This window comes from Schistosoma haematobium, chromosome 3, assembly GCF_000699445.3.
Source record: "Schistosoma haematobium chromosome 3, whole genome shotgun sequence".
NCBI classification, from domain to species: Eukaryota; Metazoa; Platyhelminthes; class Trematoda; order Strigeidida; family Schistosomatidae; genus Schistosoma; species Schistosoma haematobium.
The window spans coordinates 8,130,602-8,149,960 of NC_067198.1; the positions used below are offsets into that span (position 1 = coordinate 8,130,602).

The 19,359-nt window shown below is 34.8% G+C and overlaps 2 protein-coding genes across 2 annotated transcripts in view; one reads left to right on the forward strand and one right to left on the reverse strand.

Moving 5' to 3' along the window:
* The window catches only part of MS3_00004928 (uncharacterized protein), a 47,700-nt gene extending 41,308 nt beyond the window's left edge, over nucleotides 1–6,392 (forward strand). The window contains exon 4 of the mRNA XM_051212917.1: nucleotides 4,321–6,392. Coding sequence (XP_051068841.1) covers nucleotides 4,321–4,391 — 71 coding nt within the window. The 3' untranslated portion in view covers nucleotides 4,392–6,392. The remainder of the gene's footprint in view (nucleotides 1–4,320) is intronic.
* A 2,735-nt stretch (nucleotides 6,393–9,127) lies between these two features.
* Nucleotides 9,128–19,359, reverse strand: part of CPED1 (cadherin-like and PC-esterase domain containing 1) — a 35,568-nt gene continuing 25,336 nt past the window's right edge. The window contains exons 7-10 of the mRNA XM_051212918.1: nucleotides 15,715–15,941; nucleotides 14,832–14,930; nucleotides 11,598–11,685; nucleotides 9,128–9,654 (exon numbers count right to left, since the gene is read on the reverse strand). Coding sequence (XP_051068842.1) covers nucleotides 9,340–9,654; nucleotides 11,598–11,685; nucleotides 14,832–14,930; nucleotides 15,715–15,941 — 729 coding nt within the window. The 3' untranslated portion in view covers nucleotides 9,128–9,339. The remainder of the gene's footprint in view (nucleotides 9,655–11,597; nucleotides 11,686–14,831; nucleotides 14,931–15,714; nucleotides 15,942–19,359) is intronic.

The window sequence follows — 19,359 nt, forward strand, 5'->3', positions numbered from 1 at the left end:
TGGCACAATCAGTGAATGAGACCAGTCAGATGGGATTACGTCCAGTTCCCAAATTCTACCTAAGACCTCAGTCAATCTCGCTGCTAATACTGAACCACCATCCTTAAAACTCTCAAAAGTAAACCTGTCAGGGCCCGCTGCTATCCCACGCTTCAGATTTCCTATAAATTTCTCAACTTAGTAAACGGTTGGAGGACTTACATCAACTTGCCATTCAGGTTGACTGGAGATCGTGGGAAACCGAAGTGTGGCTGAAGGCCAGTTGAACTGATCCCTAAAGTGTTCTGCCCATCGATCCAATCTCCTGGATTGAGAATGTATAATATGTCCATCTTTTTTCTAGATAGTTTCGCTAACAGTCGGGCTCCTAATACCGGTTTCCTTAACAAGTCTGAACAGTTGTCTGATGTTACCTATTGCCGCTACTTTTTCCATCTGTCTTGCTTTCGCTACCCATCACTGTTTACGATCATTGCGTAGGCTTCTTGTCAGCTTGCGCTTAAGCTGACTCTGCTCTTCGTTATGCTCAGAGCCAGATGGAATGGGTTTTTGAGCATCTATCACAGTGGTAGATGCTGCTGAGATCCAGTGTTTCTCCCCAACTTTATGGTTTACCGTACTAGCAGATATCACTGCTGTTTCCACAGCTCTTCGGATATCATCTCATGCTGCATCGGGGTGGGCATCACATACATGGCTGCCTAACAGTTTTCCTAGTTGTTCCTGAACTATACTCTCAGCATGACTATCATTAAGTAGGGTCCTAAGAGGTTTCCTTGCAGCGTCTTTCCTACATCCAGCAAGACGCAGACAAATACTCACCCGAGCATAATCTGAATCTAAGCATGTCCTCCAGAATGAGCGGTAGTCTTCTATTGAGCCCCTCCATCGGTGGCTGATAGCGATGTGATCTATTTGGGTCCAACGTTGGGACGAATTAGGGGGTCGCCATGTTAAAAGATGTTTTTCTTTATGCTTAAAGTTATTATTTGCAAGAAACAGGCGGTTATCTGAGCATAGCTGCAACAGACGGTCGCCATTATCTGTTCTTTGAGCCACGACACCATAAGATCCGCCCAGGTGTCTTTCCCTATCGCTTAGTTTACCTACTTGAGCATTAAAGTCATCGGCCACTATTACTACATCCGAGCGCTTAGCTTTTAGGAGGGCTTTCTGTAAAGCTCATCTTTTACATCATCTGAGCTGCAGTCAGTGGGAGAATAGGCAGAGACGACGAAGAGGCAACGACGAGTGTCCCTATCTTTTCGGATCCTTACTGTTCCGTTCAGTCGGACAGCGCACAAACGACTGTCTACTGGAATCCACTCTAAGAGAGCTAGTTCTGCCCTAGGACTCAATGCTATACCTACGCCGGCGAGGCCACGGGAAGCAGAATCAGGTCTTCCAGATACACGAAGTGTGAATCGAGTCGGTTCTTCAAGGCCAAAGGAAAAGAGGAAGACCAAAGAACACATTACGCCGGGAAATGGAAATAGACATGAGAAAAATGAACAAGAATTGGATGGAACTAGAATAGAAGGCCCAAGACAGAGTGGGTTGGAGAATGCTGGTCGGTGGCCTATGCTCCATTGGGAGTAACAGGCCCAGATATATATATATATATATTTGTTGAGGTTAATTTATTCTTTTTCCAATATTTGTTGATGTTATTATCTTCTTCTAGTGATTTATATGATAATTCAGTTCCTTATGTACCAATGTGCAAGCTTCTAAATATTTTCAGATAGTTTTATTTATAAACATATGTGTTTTCTCGTCATCGATATTGAAGACTGAGATTGGTTACTTTCTTTCCGCAAATATAAATCTTGAATGCTTTGTCTCGATACCAACATTTTCCCGGAGGCTTTTTTTAAAATATTTGAGTTATAGTTAGCAGTGGAACACATGATACTCATTTAATCCTATTTATAACTCTTTAGCTGGATTTTCTTGAATCCTAGTGGTGAAGTCTTTACAGAGACTTCGGTCCACAAAACAAAAACACTAATGAATACGCAACATATCTATTATACAGGTTAATGACTATTTTATCCAGTAGCTTAGTCGATAACATGTTATTGTTCATATCGAAAGAGCTCAGCTCGAGCCTTGGTTTGAACATCAGTACTTCGACAAAGGTACATCTAGCCGATGTGTTCCCGTAAAGATGCAACGTGTTTCCTGGGTTCCACTGCTAACCAATATCCAGCTTTGATTAATACTCAGCTTGTTTTCTTGCGACTTCGGACGTTGTGATGCATTAAATATTTGAAAATTAACTATTCTTATATCGTACATTAATGTATTTTCTGATAGTCACTTTATTTTGACACAGTTCATCGAATCAAAATACATTTGTAAACAGTTTATTTTACATGAATATGTGTTACTACATATTTTGTTGCTAAGCTAGTCTGTTTTAAGTGATGAGGACACTTTAATCAAGCTTAGTGAAACGTGAGAATTCCTTAGTTGATGGATAAAAGTAAAAAATAACATATCTTTTTGCCTACCTCTAATTCTCATAGCTGAATTTAATGACTGGTTGGGGATAATTCATTTGTAGTGAACAGAACACGGGTGAGAAGAATCGAATCAATTAGCATAAAATTACAGAATTACTTGGTAACATAGAAAAACCATACTATAATACTTAATTTGTAAAATGTTCAATAATTGTCTCGAACTTCGTTGTTCTTGCATTTCCATAGTAATTGCTTTCTATTCCCGCTCTTCCTTTCTTGATCTTCCCCATCTTCTGCTGCCAGGCATTACATTTCTGACTCGCGTCATATACTACTTATATCAATATAAGTAGCACGTACCACACATTCACTAGAGTTTTTTTCGATTACGGTGTCATGGAGTAAAGTGGAGTGTTGGATGTGTACTTCGTTAAGTGGTTAGAAGTAGCCAACAGGAAACGGGTTCTATGCTAGTTAGCATTCGTCAGCAACCAGTACCAACAATCTTGAGGATATTGATATTCCATCAGTCAGTCACTCAGTAGCAACGTAGAACTTCGTACGTACATACATGAGTTCGAGTTGCCGTACCATATTATCACACAGATACACTTGTCGATTCAAATCCCGTAGTGGTAGACGTAGTAAGAGTATAAGCAGTAATCCGAAAGATTAGGGTTTGAAGATGTTGTTCAAGGAGTATAATCCAGTGAAATTTGGAAAGAGAAAAAAAGGGACATAACTTTGTGGTCGGGTTTGCCTATCGTGATGACCCAGCCCAGCTATATTGGCTGGAACATATGTTCCTGTAGGTTCTACCACGCCAGGCAGGTCCATTTGAAGAACGGTAAGACTAAAAGCAGCAACTCAAGGTCTGAGGGCTGACTTTAGAGGTATGTGACAGCAGTAGGGTGTTTCCTTCTGTCAACCAGCATCTGCAGCGATGCTGCTTTCTCATAGGGAAGGGTGGGGTTAGAATAGATCGACCCTAAAATTTTCATACTTCACCTTACCTTACGGATTTCCGTCCCCGGTGGTAAGGTCCTTTGAAGAACGGAGCTAACACATTAAAAATCTCCCACAAAAAGGCCGTTCGTGACCGGCCTCAAGTAGTTGTCCCTTGGTCTCTGCGGTCACGCTCCCAGGTCACTAAGACCAACAATAATCCAACTTCCTTTTCAGGTTCTCCAAGAAATACCCTTCCACGGTGTGGGCAGCCAGGAAGTGACATCAGCCCTCATACCACGTTGGTCACATTCAAATCCTTCAAATTGATATTCCTTATGGAATCTAAACCTGAGTAATCAAATTCCATAGCTTGAAATATTACCACCAGTGACTTCCTTAAGAATGAAGATATTTACGGTTGGTTGGCCACTGAGTAATGACCAATATCATGTTTGTTTAGTCTATAAGTGCTAATGGAATTCTGTTGATCGTTATTATTTCTCTATTTTGATCTTTTTTAAAATTATTTGATCCCTGAGAAATTGGAACCGGTGTCGTTCTTCTTTGTAGCTTGAGACATTATTATTGAGCTATCCGAAGAGCGATTTCGAGTTATTCAGATTAATGGTTATTATCGTAACTTAATGGACATAATTCAATCATCGGTAGATGACTAGACAAACATGTCACTGGTCACCATTTAGTTTTTTATGCAATTTTCCCTGTTTTTTTTGTGAATTCGGTTATTATTATAAATATTAGTGGATTAAATAATGCAATGTGTTAATCATATATCTTTATTAATAATATTGTCAAAAATATTGTATTTTTATCCGAAGTAAAAATAAATTTATTTGTTAACTTAGCCACTTCACATTTTATTTTTATCCTACATTTCCTATAGGAGACGGAGTAATTACGTTAGATGAACTTAGTAATTATTTATTACTGCACGAAATCCACTTCGCACATTGACCAATGAAAATGTTGAATTTTTATCAAAATCATATGAATTAAATCATATTGATTTCATATATTATAGTGCGATCAATTGAAAATATTGATTTTAAACTGAGATTTAAATGCGGTCTATATATATATATAGAAAGATAATTCCCATACCATATTTTATTTATGTACATCATGTATAAACTTAATAATACACACATATACTTTATCATCTAAATATTGTGATCATTGAATTTCTAACCCTACATGGCTATTTAGCCCAATATATCTTTTTCTGGAGCAAAGATTTATACTTATTTATAACAGGGATACTTTTAAATCATAAAATTTATTCTCTTTCTATCATTGTTATTATCTAATCGATTATATTATTATTATTATTTCATCTCACTTTAGCATCGTTGTTTTATTCATCTTCGAATTAATAATTTACCTTATTTTTATCCTTCCTAATGATTTTTTCTCATATTATATATATATATATATATATATATATATATATATATATATATATATATATATATTTGACAGTACTATTGAATAATTAACTACATACATACCTTTCTACATTGCAATAAATGAACAATATTACCTGTCATTCTAATGTCATATATCCTTAACTCATTAACATTTTATAAGAAAATGCATTCAGTACGCATCTGTGAATCAAAACGTAAATTTATTATTTTTTTCAAATATATATATTACAGTAACTGTTTACAGAAATCGAAAGGAATAGTGAGAAGGATTGTTTATTCTAGGTTTTCATTTTCTGGACTTGCTGTATAATAATAACAACAAATTATGGGACTGATCAAAATGCAGTCTTAAACATCTATTAAGATTGACTCTGCCTTTTGTTGATGAGTGGCGACTAGTCCGAAACCTGTTTTAATAATTACATATTGCTGAATTACCGCAACTTTCCAGCATAAATAGTAATATCACAGGTTGTGATACGCACAAAATGACATGGGTTAGAATCTTACCTAAAACGTCAGGTATTTCAAGTTTGCAGATATGTCTTGCTGATTGGTGATAATTTGTATGAAACGTACGTTTAAGCCTACTTAACAGTTGCCTTCGTCTACATGAAATTAAAAGTAGTTCGGCTTTAATACAACCTCAAATCACTATGCTTAAACCGTTTCAACTGGCTTGTTTAGTATCAATAACCTACTCGATTCCACTATCAATAGGATGCAATCGGATAATGAGAATTAGACAACCGACCTAACCTTTACGTGATTGACTCGATAATTCACATAATTATATATTTAGATTATTTGCCTCAAACATTTCCTTATTAAAACTCACATATGATTGACTAAAACACGGTAATATAATAACAAGTAGTTTCTTACTTGACTGTTAAGAATTAAAACATAAAAAAACTCATAAACTAAATTTTTGATCAAAAGACTTTTTAAAAAAATACTTACTTACGCCTATTACCCCCAATGGAGCATAGGCTACCGACCAGTATTCTCTAACCCACTCTGTTCGTTCTAGTTCTATACAATTGTTGTTCATTCTTCTCATGTCTGTCTCCACTTCTTGGCGTAACCTAATATTTGGTCTTCCTTTTCTCCTTTGGCCTTGACGATTCCAAGTGAGGGCTTGCTTTGTGACGCAGTTGGGTGCTTTCTTCAATGTGTGTCCTATCCACTTCCAGTGCTTCTTCCTGATTTCTCCCTCCGTTGGAATCCGGCTTGTTTTCCCCCACAGTAGGTTGTTTCTCATAGTGTTTGGCCAACAAATCCGAAGTATTTTGCGTAGACAGCTGTTAATAAACACTTGTATCGAGATTTAGATGGTGGTTGGTGGTAGTCAACAGGAAACCCTGGACCCGGGTTTCGTGCTACTTGGCACTCGTCAGTTGTATCTTCTGGATGGTGGCTTTCGTAGTTCTCCAAGTTTCCGCCCCATACAGTAGAACTGTCTTGACATTTATATTGAAAATTCTGTCTTTGGTGCTGGTTGACAGACATTTGTTTTGAGTTTCAGATGTTCTTCAGTTGTAGAGATGCTGCTCCTGCTCTGCCGTTCTGTGTCTTCACATCTGCATCAGATCCACCATGTTCATCAATGATGCTACCCAGATATGTATAGGTTTTAACATCTTCCAAAGCTTCTCCACCAAGTGTGATTCGATTGTTGCATGCCGTGTTGTATAGAAGACTCTTGCTTTTCCCTTTGTGTATATTGAGACCTACTGCTGCTGAGGCTGCTGTTATACTGGTTGTCTTCTCATTATTAAAAAATACAGATCACTCAAAGAGAAAATAACTTCACAAATTTGTTGTTCTCATTTGATGGTTATTGTCTTAACAAGTCGAACGTTCGGTCACATAGTATACAGAATAGGTAAAATTTATTTCAATATTTGCTCACTAGTGACTAGCTTCAAGATGGATTTCCTGGAGTTCTAGTGACCAGTAGATTCCAATCCATATCTGATGGTGACAGTTACCTACCACAGACAATGTATGAAGAGTTGCGCAAGATCATTGATAGATTGAAGTTAAATATTAACACTGTTAAATACCGGCCTAGTGATCTAGAGGTTAAGCGTTTGCGCGCAAGACTGAAGCTCCTGAGCTTGAGCGATCGCGCATGCGGGATCGTGGATGCGCACTTCTGAGGAGACCCATACTAGGACGAAAAGACTTTCCAGTGCTTTCAGGTTTCCAGCGTTGGTCTACCTTGGATCGACACATGAATTCAACCATTAAAATTACTACAGTTACCACAGATCCCCATTCTGATGAAATTTACTTTATCCAAAAGAATTCAAGAACATTGTCCGGCGTGGCTAAAAAGAGGAGGCAACGGCTCGATAAGAAGTTCAATAATCGAACACCTTGCGAACACAGTTCACTCAATCAAGACAGACTCTACGTTTAAAGTCATCTACAAGGTAAGTAGAAGCCTTCCTAAGACAATTAGACTGCATCTTCTTTGCATTGCCGAGGCAATAGCCATACATTTTGAAAAACCAGAATTATGTGTACAAAAGAGATTGGTACAACCTCTTCTTCTACCATGGTCATAATGTATTAAAATTTTTTTCTCTTTCTTCATACTCTTGTTCCCTTACAGCCACCTGCTTCACCTTCCATCTTCCTTTCAAATCTTCTGCCCCCAATCGGTTTGTTTTTATTTCCACGATCATTTCAATTACATTTCATTTCTGTTTCAACATTTTATTTTATCATGCTGAGCCATCCTTACCTAATGAATATTTAAGCCATTAACTATCAAACGATTATTAAACTTTCCTTGTTTTAAAAATTTTTTCTAATACCTTTGTTTATTTAAACTCACTCTCACCATGTATAACAGAAGTTTATTATCAGTATTATTATCACCCTGTAAAAATAAGTATATATATTTGCGATTGTACAGCTTTGAAAATGAATTCGCCGAAAAGAGAACTCTTCGCTGAACTAATTTTTCTTTCTTATTTAATGTCATAATGGGTGTATTCCGTTTATTAAGAAATTTATTTCATCATAAAAGATGCACAAAATGGACATCATTGTAAGGGCTCCGTAGGTATTTCGCAAATTTTATAGTTTATATCACTTAATGATTTTAAATAGATAGCAAGTGAAAATTAGCTAGTACTGGATAGTTGTTTCCTCTAAAAATAAGGTTCGTCTCCAGTCTCCAGTCATGACTGCATTGAGAATTGTGCTCAGCAACATCAAGTATTGTAGCAAGCAAATCTAGGTGGATATCCATTGTTCATTAGTATCTGCGTCGTTTATCAAGCTCAATATCGATTGTATCCTTGGTACAGATTCATCTGGCCCTCATGTAGAGATAATGGGTCATCTTCCTGTCTTGCTTCAGTAGGACCCAACTGTGAAAATTCACGTATCGTCCACGCCAATGAAAGGAGATAGTGCAACAGAAATTCTGGTAAACAGACCTTCAAAATCTCTGAGGAAAGTATTCCATTCACTCGAACTTCGCATCATCTTTTCTGGTCGGCTTATAATTCGTAGTTGTGTCAATGATAAGCTTCCGCTTTGTGCCAAATCAATGTGCATCTATCAGTTTACTTGCTCATGTGGACCAGATTATACTGGCTACATAATGCGAGCTCTTTTGAAACGCAGTCAGAAAGGCTTGCTTAAAAGGACCCTATGTGCATCAGATGCTTTGCTATCCACCACATCAAGCTTAACCTTTGCGTACAAAAACAGTATGTTCAGGCCCTCATTCGTCCATGGCGTCAACTTTCCATTCTAAGATGTTGGTTGGAGGTAGTCCGCAGGAAACCCTGGACCTGGATTTCGTACTACTTGGCACTCGTCAGCAAGATGCACCTGTAATCTTGAGGGAACTGATGCTTCCTGATGGATTCGATCCCGTGTCGCCCAGCTTAACAGTCACCTAGACTAGTGGTCACATTACAACTTTGTCGATAGGATATGCACTATCACAACTTTTAATTATTCATTTCTTAATAGCTATCACGAGGACAATTATCTTTACCTCAGCACGTTTCAATAGCCGATTACTATATAACCTCGTTTCAATATCTGATTTCTGTAAACAATTCACGAAAATATATCACTTCAAGTTCTTTTAAATTATTTAATACCATTCTATTTTGTCACAGACTACTGCTTTTGCAAATGAAATTAATTATAAATACGCTTGTATAACTTGAAAAAAGTGAGGCTGTTGCAAAGGAAATTCTCTTCGTTTAATTGTCTTCATTTATTTTCAGTGACACAATGGGCTTCTAGTCATTATTCATTGGTTTACATTTCCAACTTCAGTCGATTCATGAACAACTGTTCAGTGTTTTCTGGTTTACGGTGGTTACCTAACTAAAATCAGTTTGTGAAGTAAACTATGAGATATGAATATTGATTGCTACTTAGTAAGTAAACAAACTAAAAAATAAAACCATAATTATGTTGTAGAAACAACAATATTAATAAATATTATTTATAATTGTTGTCTCAACGATTCTTGACATAATCCACTGAATTTGTCCAATAATATGATAGACAAATGTATTATGATCTTCACCATTATTGTTGATAGTATGTTGATATTTGTTTATTGCAACATTTGATTGTGCATTTTGTTTTATAACGTGATAAAAATGACATGAACATCTTGCATAAGCATGAAAATGATTAAGTCTTGTCCAAGTGATTTGGTGTGTTGAAATAATTGACCAGTTATATTCGTTTATCAATCTGATTAGTTCTTGATTCCTTCTATGTTCATGCATTCTTCTCGACTAAATAAAATGCGTATACACGGAGAGTGATTGGAAACGCATTATAAACAATCAAAGAATTTGAATTTATTTATTAAAACAATATTAAATTTAAAATAATTAGTTTTTGATAACGTTATATTCAGTTACTTCATAAATATAAGTACTAGTAATTTTTATTAAAAGCACGAACTTATCTAAGTTAGACAATCGTTGACAACCTGAACATGATCGACTGTTTCATCCTAGCATGGAACTCCTCAGCAATGCTCACTTACGATCTCACCATGGCAGATAGGACTCAGGAACTTCGATTTCATATGCTAGCGCTTAACCTCCAGACCACAAAGCTGGTATCCAACGGTATTATCGTTCAACTTTAGTCAATTCGAGGTATTGGGTCAGCATCTGCCATTGTCTTCGGGGGATAAGTTTCTCACACCCGAAAGATTTGTGTTGAACTAGTCACGGCATCGGACCAGAACCCCGGAAATTTCCTTTCGAAGCTAGTCACTGGTGATCAGAGGTTAACTTTGAACATCAAGATTGTGGAGACTTGAATTTTTCAATTACTGAATATTTTATTAGGTGAACTGGTTTCAGTAAAATCTTTAAAACTGTGAAGTATTTATATCAGTGTATCACAGTTGACGAAACACTGGAATAGAAGACCTAAAACCTGTTAGTAATTGACGTCATAAAACTATTGAACGAATAGTCTTAGCCTAGTTGAATCTGTAATTAATTATCTAAATAACTTGCAAGATCAGTTTGTTGCATGTGGTGCATAATGATTGTTAAGGCTTCCACGGATGATCAGAATTTTCTTTGTTACGATATGCAAGAAGTTTTCGGTATTTTTTTCAATTCATATTTGCCCACTGACCTTCGCTGTCATCTGACTAGTTGTTCTTGCTTTTGGTTTACTATTTTGTCATGTGTCTTAAGGTTATGTTCTTCCATTTAAGCAGAATTATTCTATAATGTTGATTTGCGTTCGGAATATTAAGGGCCGTTGTAGAAATCTCTTCAACTTTTTTGTTTCTCTTATTCGTATGTGGATTTTTATCGCCGAAATGATACAATGTACTAGCCATGTAATCTCTCTAGTTCATGTATATTGCGACTAGTGTAAAAAATCTCCCAGTAGTTCACAACAAAAGTATTAAAAAACATATTTAATTATATTTATTTGTACTACGTCATAATAATTAATGAATGAGCGTGTTGAAGTTTACAAAACAACATATGTACTTTCAAAGTCTTGATAATAATAAATGTCCGAAGAAGTTGAGGTTATGGGAAACTCTTCATGAGTAAATATTTTCTGAAACATCTGATATTTCATTCTAGTACTAAGGATAGTTAATCTAGTTGTCTGTTTTTCAGCCGTTTGGTTTCAAGCTCATCTAAATCAATTTCTAAAACCAAGTAGTATCTTCAGTACATCCATCCAAAGTGCGGCCCAAAGTCAAGTACACACAGTGATTTGTGGTGAGTTAGTGAATTACAATATTATGCCATCAGTGGATGGTCATACTAGTTCTGATTTGGGTGACTTTACAAATCTCTGCCTTCTCCTAGAACTTTAGGAAGTTCATTTCGAAACTATGCACCAATATGTGAAATAAGAGAAAATCAATTTCGGAATAAAAAGTATGAGACAATTTTGAAAGTTAGGATCTAAGGGAAGATGACTAAAGAATGTATCCATGTCACTGTGAAAAATCCTGAGCCTTGCCACCTAACGTCTCCAATCATTAGCCACGATAACCTGGTTAACCTCAAATAGTTTGTCTTCGTCTACAAAAAGTGACTCAGTTCGAGAGTATGAGACTTCATGGACTGAAAAGGCTGCACCTAACTCCCTTCAAACCAATTTTGACACTAGCAAGCATCGCACATCAAGATAGGCATTAATTGGACAAAACCTGCAAAGATATCTTACATATATAGTTACTTACCCAGTTAACAAACGGTAATCCATCAACAGGTGTGTGAAAACCAGCAGAATAATCTTTGATATACACTTTGACGGAACGAAATACCTTTCTGTATAATAATTAGTGGGGCAGTGAAAAATGATAGCACAGTAATTATATTTTCAGTGAGAGTTTTTGATATGGTACAATTTCAAACAAAATAATAATTAGTTGATAAATCATCAAGCAGTCTGTGTTCTGATTCACATTAATGATCATGTTCTGTCAACAAAGCTGCTCTGTGAAAAGTAGGCTAATTGAAACACACGTAACTATATATGGTTTGTGAAAATTGTTAAACTTCGTTTTACATCACGGACTCATCTTAGACAGCCATTAAAGCAAGTAGACAATGGATATTTGTTTTGTACTATTATAAACATTCATCCAACCGGGGATTGAACACAGACCCTTCAGATCTCAAGTGAGTGCTTAAAATTTAGCACGTAGTTGGTAATTAATGGTTTACGCTTCTAACGCTTCAATTCACAGTATTGCTAAAAGGAATTAAAGTGTCTAGAATTACTTTACACAATGCAATGTTTGAGAGAGGATGTTTCTAAAAACGGGAAGCTTTAGCCCCAATCTAATAAATCATTAGCTACACTTTTCAGATCCTATGATGTGTTTTACAAAATCACCCTATTACAAGCTAAAAAGCCACACGATATTAGTCAATGAAGAACACTGTGAAATAACAAATGTTAAAGTTTCTTCTACACACGTTTTCTATCATTTGAAATAGGCTACAAGTTTAAGTTAGAAAAACAGTGATCATCCATTTTACGTGGGAGATATACAAACTTTTAGATGATTCTATGTAATTATCATTGTCATCCAGCTATTTGTATCAATCAGATCATGAGTGTACTATTTTTGAAAATATTTTTAATCATTATTATTATTATCGTAATCATCATCAATCTCTATCATTACCAAAAATTAAACACCTTTATATAGAACCATGAATACTGGTTATGAGTTATTGTTTCTTTAGTTTTATGAAGCAAATACATTTTCCAAAATTTTTAAAGTAAAAAATTTATTCAATACTTTCACGGTCATTTCTTGATGATATTATTTTATTAGCAAATACATTTAGATGTCTATTGAATACATGAAGCCAATATGTATAGGTTGGAGAGAAAATAATAAAATAGTTCGGCCATATCAATTATGAGACAATTACCTACCAGTAGCATTAAAGAAAGATCGCCTAATGTTGTGAATTAATTAATATTAAAAATTCAAACCATTAACTGTTGATTCAGTGGTTTAAAGGTTAAACGGGTGGTTCGAAACCTAACAGTCTGGTTATTGATGAGGTCATGGTTGTATACTACTGAGTCCGATACGAGGACTAAACAACAAATAAACTTTTCCTGGTTTTCAATGTGCATTATATCATCTCGTCATTTAAACAGTAGATTAAGTAATGCATTTGAGTTTTGACAATCTTTTTGTATTAAAGTTTAAAGATATAATTTATGAAATACGTCATTTTATAAAAGCCATTTTTCGAAGTAGAATACTTTCATAATAAACTTATATCATATGATATAAACTGAAGTACTGTCAAATGATACAGAAATCAAAATGGTCTCATGATTAACCAATATTAATTAGCGTATGAAAGAGATGATTAGGAATGGGTTTGTATGACCTTCTCAAGCTTAATTTCAACAACAACATTTTGACTATTTTTACCTTTAGTTAGCTATGAAGTGACATTATGCCTTATTACTCTGATTAACATCTGCAAAGAACAATGGACATGAAACCTTTAAGTCGAAAATCTCACTTCACGAAATTCTATGAAATTGGAACCATTCTAGAAACACGGCGTGCTGAAAAAAATATATCGACAGGCATGAACCTTAGTAATTTACCCGTAAACGAGTAATGAGAATGAAAACCTATACGAGATCACCGGAACCTACGAAAATACTAGTCACACCAAGTTTTCAGAATCGGCGGATTAAACGTTAGTAAATTAATTAAACGGTTACGTGAACAACTCATTAATGATGTAAAGAATTGTTATGGTGGTATTAAAAAGGCAAAATTACATTCTTTACTCATCATGGTTCATATTCAACATTACTTCCATCTTTCTTAATTCAATGTAATGATACTGAGCATGACATGTAGCATGCAATTTGTTATAACTGTAAGGATTTATCATATATGTGATTTTATCCTAATGAATGATCAGGATGGGCGTATAATTGATATATAAATGATTGTATTTTGGACTGGTCGTTCTCGTGTTTTGGGATTAATGGTTTTTCACTTGTATCAGTCATGGTGTTCTTACTTCACGTCGTGGGAATTGTAGTGGATAGGTATAAGTAATAAGCGATTGAGACATAGCAAGAATAACAATCAAAAATTATTATTTAAACTATTTAGCTCATAACACATTACCTAAAATCATGTGAATACAAACAACTTCCAACTGCTTTTAGGAAATTTAAAATATCTATAATAATCTGTTATTATTAAATAGCAGCTACAGGCCGTAATATTGTACCTGTATCTTCACTCAGTATATCCCTTAGACTTTAGACGATAATCACAAAAATGATACAAGGAGTTGAACTGATACAAATCGTTGGATATAAAACAAACATCCTGTTCTTAAAACGTTTTCCTGGAATTCGACAGATTGGTTATATTTTCACATTGTTAAATGTTTTGGAGGCAGTCTATAAGAAAATGTGCTTAGTCAAGGTTTTTTGTTAACCGTCACTCTAAATCAGGTCATAACTTGAATTCTAAAGAAAACTAATGCTTCCCTCAGGATTCCAATTTACATCATCCAGCTTGACAGTCTTTGACGTTACCATCTATCTGCCTTGTTGAAAATTAGTCGGAATGGATTCGTCAACACTAAGGACTAGACAAGCGTGACAGAAGTTACTATTCAATGGTCAGTCACTGTCTGCTCACTTTAGAGTTATATATCTCTGGAGAGATACTCGCAATTTCACTGTGCTTTATAAACAATAAAACAGTAGTGTTTGATTGATCAAATATCCCAATAGATTACTTGGATGAAAAGTAATGTACAAAATAGAGGATATTTTCAGTATTGTTAACGTTTAGACAGTTAATAATCTCATTCAGATTGACATTTTCTGGCTACAATCGATTTTATCACATCTTAAGTATCGGCTATTTGTGTGAATATTGCAGAAAAAAAATCTAACTTACTGTTTATCGATAAATACTTGTATTGCCTTTAAATGATACGAATTTAGCCATCGTACACCACCCACGAACAACAAAGCTTCATTGAATGTTTGGTTAAACCTGTCATAATAAGCGAGAGGCAAAAAAAATCGGTTAGTGTGAATGAAGCACAGGCAACAAAAGAGAGATCTATGGTATAACGGCACTATAAAAATTACCATAATAATAATATGAATGGCTGAAATTCGTTTCAGGGTAAAATAATTAGAGCAGAAATAACAATTAAGCCATTATATATGAGCAAAGATGGATGGTGGCTAGTAGTGGAATCCAGGACGCGCGTTTCGTCCCATTTGGGACTTGTCAGTTGGATGTACTTGCCTCTCAGAGTTAATGTTCACTCAGACACTCGAAGCCAGTATCGTCAGTTTGAAACGCCATCACGTTGTCTACTTAGATACTGAGTCCTGATATCCACTTGCATGTACAATGTGAAGTTTTAAATTCACTCAGTATTGTTTGTTTGAATCTTCCCACTGATATTTAGGATTGCGACTGATCAGTTTTTTATTGGCATATATGCATACTGTGAATATTGCCTCAAGTCACAAGCATTATAAGCATATATATAACATTATCATCAATAATTTTACCATAGTCCCCGTCTTGAAGGTAAGTCGCATATTTTCGTTATTGTTCTATCGTTGTATTATTTAAAGGAACACAAATATGAGTGTACATTTGGTTGTCTATAAAACACATTCATACATACTAAATGCACACATAACCTGTTGATTTAAAAAAACTAATTCCTCAGCGTTTCTATTGATCAGTGAAATGCTTTCTCTATTAACAATACACCGATTTCAAAATATATAAAACGTAATGCTCATTTTCAACTTACATAAAAAGTGATTTTAATAAACTGTTGAATGACTTTATTTTATTTTTATTATTAAATTGTGATTTTATTGAATAATCTGGAAAATAAGTAAATCGTGTAGTTATTGTTGCACTGTTAATCAGCGTTATTTGTCCATGTGTTTCTTGAACATGGGATAGTGTTTTGTTTACACGATACAGTAAGGAATACATTAAACCGCGTAAAGTTGAATCGCCCAAAAAAAGAAGCTAAAACAAAATAGTCTGTTTAAATGTTTCTTTTTTTAGAAATCAAGGATAATAAAATATGTTCAGATTTCTTAAACTCGGATCAATATCATGAAAAAAGGTTTGGATCATTTCAACCTAGTGAAGACTTATACAAATTAAATATTTATTTGAGAGTAACCTTTTTTGGGTTAAAACAGTTAAATTAGAAAAGTTAAGTAGTATTCCATAAACAAAGTACTTAAAATTTTCAACAAAGCAAGTAGCTATGCATTATGTATATTCTGATGAGCATTAGGTGTTAAATATAAAACTTTAGGCTCTCACGATTTCGTGTTTGCTAGTTATCAGTTTTCGAATATTGAGGACTCAATACTCATGATTTTCGACATGTATTTGAATTCATGTGTCGAAATAAGGTGACCTCTGAAGTAACCTTACAGGCTTTTTAACCCTTTTCAGAGAATCAGACAATAGCAAATATGAACGAACGATTTTTAATATAAGATGAATCGATTAGACATCTGTATTTTTACATTATACAAGACGTTTTCTAGATTGGCTGTGAAATATTTTGTATCTATCTAAAAACATTCGATAAAGATACTCATCCAGATGACTTCATTAGCTTACATACTCGAAACTCTTTGTCTCGTTGCAAATAGTTTTTTAACTAAACTGAAATGTCTTCCATGTTTACAGTGTGTACTCTTGTAGTGACAATTAAAGTTCAAATCAAAATTAATCACCAAACATTTATTTAATCCAATGAACTTCTTCAAGTATATTTGTAGAATAATCTTAGGTCTTTTTGGTTCTTATTGCTAAGTGCATTGTAAGAAGTATTTACTTGATTTTTTTCAACTTTCTATGGGAAGAAAATCTTTTCTCCCTTTTTATCGTCTTTAATGCATATCATAATCAGGTGTCACTTTATCTCGTAATCCTCTCCATTCTTTCACAATTACTCGTCATATGCGATCACTGACGAACGATTTCTTTAACAGTTAAACTTTTTATAGAAAGCTCATTACTTTGAGATGGTGGAGAAGATTTGTAGCTCAGGTGGATGATTTTGGTGGTGTTTCGTTCTCTGAGCTGGATGGTTTGGTCGTGATCAGCTCAGAGAACGAAACACCACCAAAAAGCTCATTACTGTTTCCTCATTAAAATGTAGGGAATAATTCTTATCTTAGCTCGATATATATGAGATAACTTCAAAGTGACTTACACGTTCCTGACTTCTTCAAAACTATAATTACACAAACACAACAGAGCTATTTAGTCATATAACCATTTGTTAACGTGTATGATATGGCTATTAATTTTAATGTTAATGACCTTCCACTGTAAATAATTAGAATTGAGATGATCAGTCCCTGTTGTCATATAAATTTTCCGAATAAAAATATTAGGAATCGTACTTAAACAATCAATGCAACAGCGGAAACTGACCAATTTAACCGTAAAATATCAACGGTAAAAATATCCAATAAATTACAAAATAAAAATTTACCGCCATAGGAAATTAAACATACATAAACGAGATCATGAACCGATCAATGTTTGACCACCATTGAAAACATGGGAGCACTGGATGGTTTAAAAATCTTCATGGAGTATTCAGAAATGAAGAATATTTGAGCAAACAATTGTTTTCAATAACTTCATCGTCAGGCTCTTTAGTTAGAAGTCCATAAGTATGATATTTTACAAAAGCTAAACTAAGGCATAATATCAAAATAGAAGAAGCTTTCTCTGTTTTATATCAAGTTCCAAAGAATCTACCTCAAGGAGCTAAATTACGGTCACTCTACATAGCCACATCTATCTGGATCAACTTCAGAAAACCGAACTCATGTATCCAGAAAAAGTATGTCTAGCTTTCACTTTTACCTTGGTCTACGACTGGATAACTGAATATTATAAAACATTTAGCCCCTTCCATTTTTTTATTACATCAATCTTTCCCAATTCATATGAATTCTCTTTTATCGTAAGTACCTTGATAACAACCATCTTATTACATATTATTCTAACACAAGGATATTATTATTATTACGACTGGTATTATCATTATTAGCTCAATTAATGAGATGAAATTCAGCGAGACTATAATTTATGGTATAAGGTAAAATGTCTCAGATTTTGGCGCGAAATTCACTCATCCATTTAGCCAAATAAAGTTTCGGCATTATAGCTGATTTCAGTTCGTGGTGAAAACCTTAAACTTAATTTCTAACCTTAACCATCAACTGTAAATTATAATTTTAATTGCCCACACAGGTTTATAACCGTCATTTGGTCCTAGTGAATAGGTGGACACTCTCAAGGTCAGTCCAGCAACGCTTAAAGGTCGTCCACAAACTAAAGCCTCACCTGAAATTCTTTTACTATGTATTTTATTCACACGATTTTTTCATTTTCATTTTTGCTTTATTATCATTACACTGATTGCAACTTAACCCTTTAATAGTTGAATTCATGAGTCGATTAGAGCTAGACCATCATGGAAAATCTGGAAGCACTGAACAACCGTTTGATCTCAGTATGGGACTCCTCAAAAGTGTGCATCCAACCCGCATACGGGATTGCTGGAATCCAGAAGCTTCAGTCTCGCGAGCGAACGCTTAAACTCTAGTCCACTCGGTCGGCATCCAACGCTAATAATGTCTAACCTGATACTTTACTCCAGATCATTCTGACCCTTATTAAATGACCTTTCTAGTTTACAAATAACACAATTTTGAAGTATATATGTCGTAACAGATGCAAATACCGACCATTTTCAACATATAGTATTTTCAAATATTTTAATACAAACCTTATTTTGGCCTTTATAAAATATCATATTTATGGACTTCTTACTGAATAGCCTGACGATGAAGTTGTTGAAAACAGTTGTTCGCTCAAATATTTTTCATATTCGTCTCAATGATCAATTCCTGTTATGTTTGCGTTTTCCATCTGACACGTTGACCTACGCTGCACAAAAGGTTTGACAATGGACATTTAAGGATAACTGTTCACTGAAACGTACACTCATGTATGCAACACACCAACTAAGCGAGAGGGAAAATGCCCCTAAATGTTAGATACGATGTACTCGTCCAGGCCTAAAGACGTTACAATTAAACCTCGATTTAAGTTCTTAATACCTAAACTTGTTAATCCCAAATACAATAAAGATATTGATAGGATGACCAGTTGTACTCTACCAGAAATACTTAATACTAAGAATCAACACTAAGAAGGACGGAGAAGTACAAGCCTCATCTAGTTTTTCCTGTTAACTATAGTCACAAACATCTGTATACCGGTTGACTTTAGAGACCAACTGTCGCACACAATTAGAGCTTTGAGATTATAAGTATGGAAGGATTTATAAAAAATTGTAGAGTCCTCTCAGTTGAGATTACGAACTGTTTCTAGTTAGATC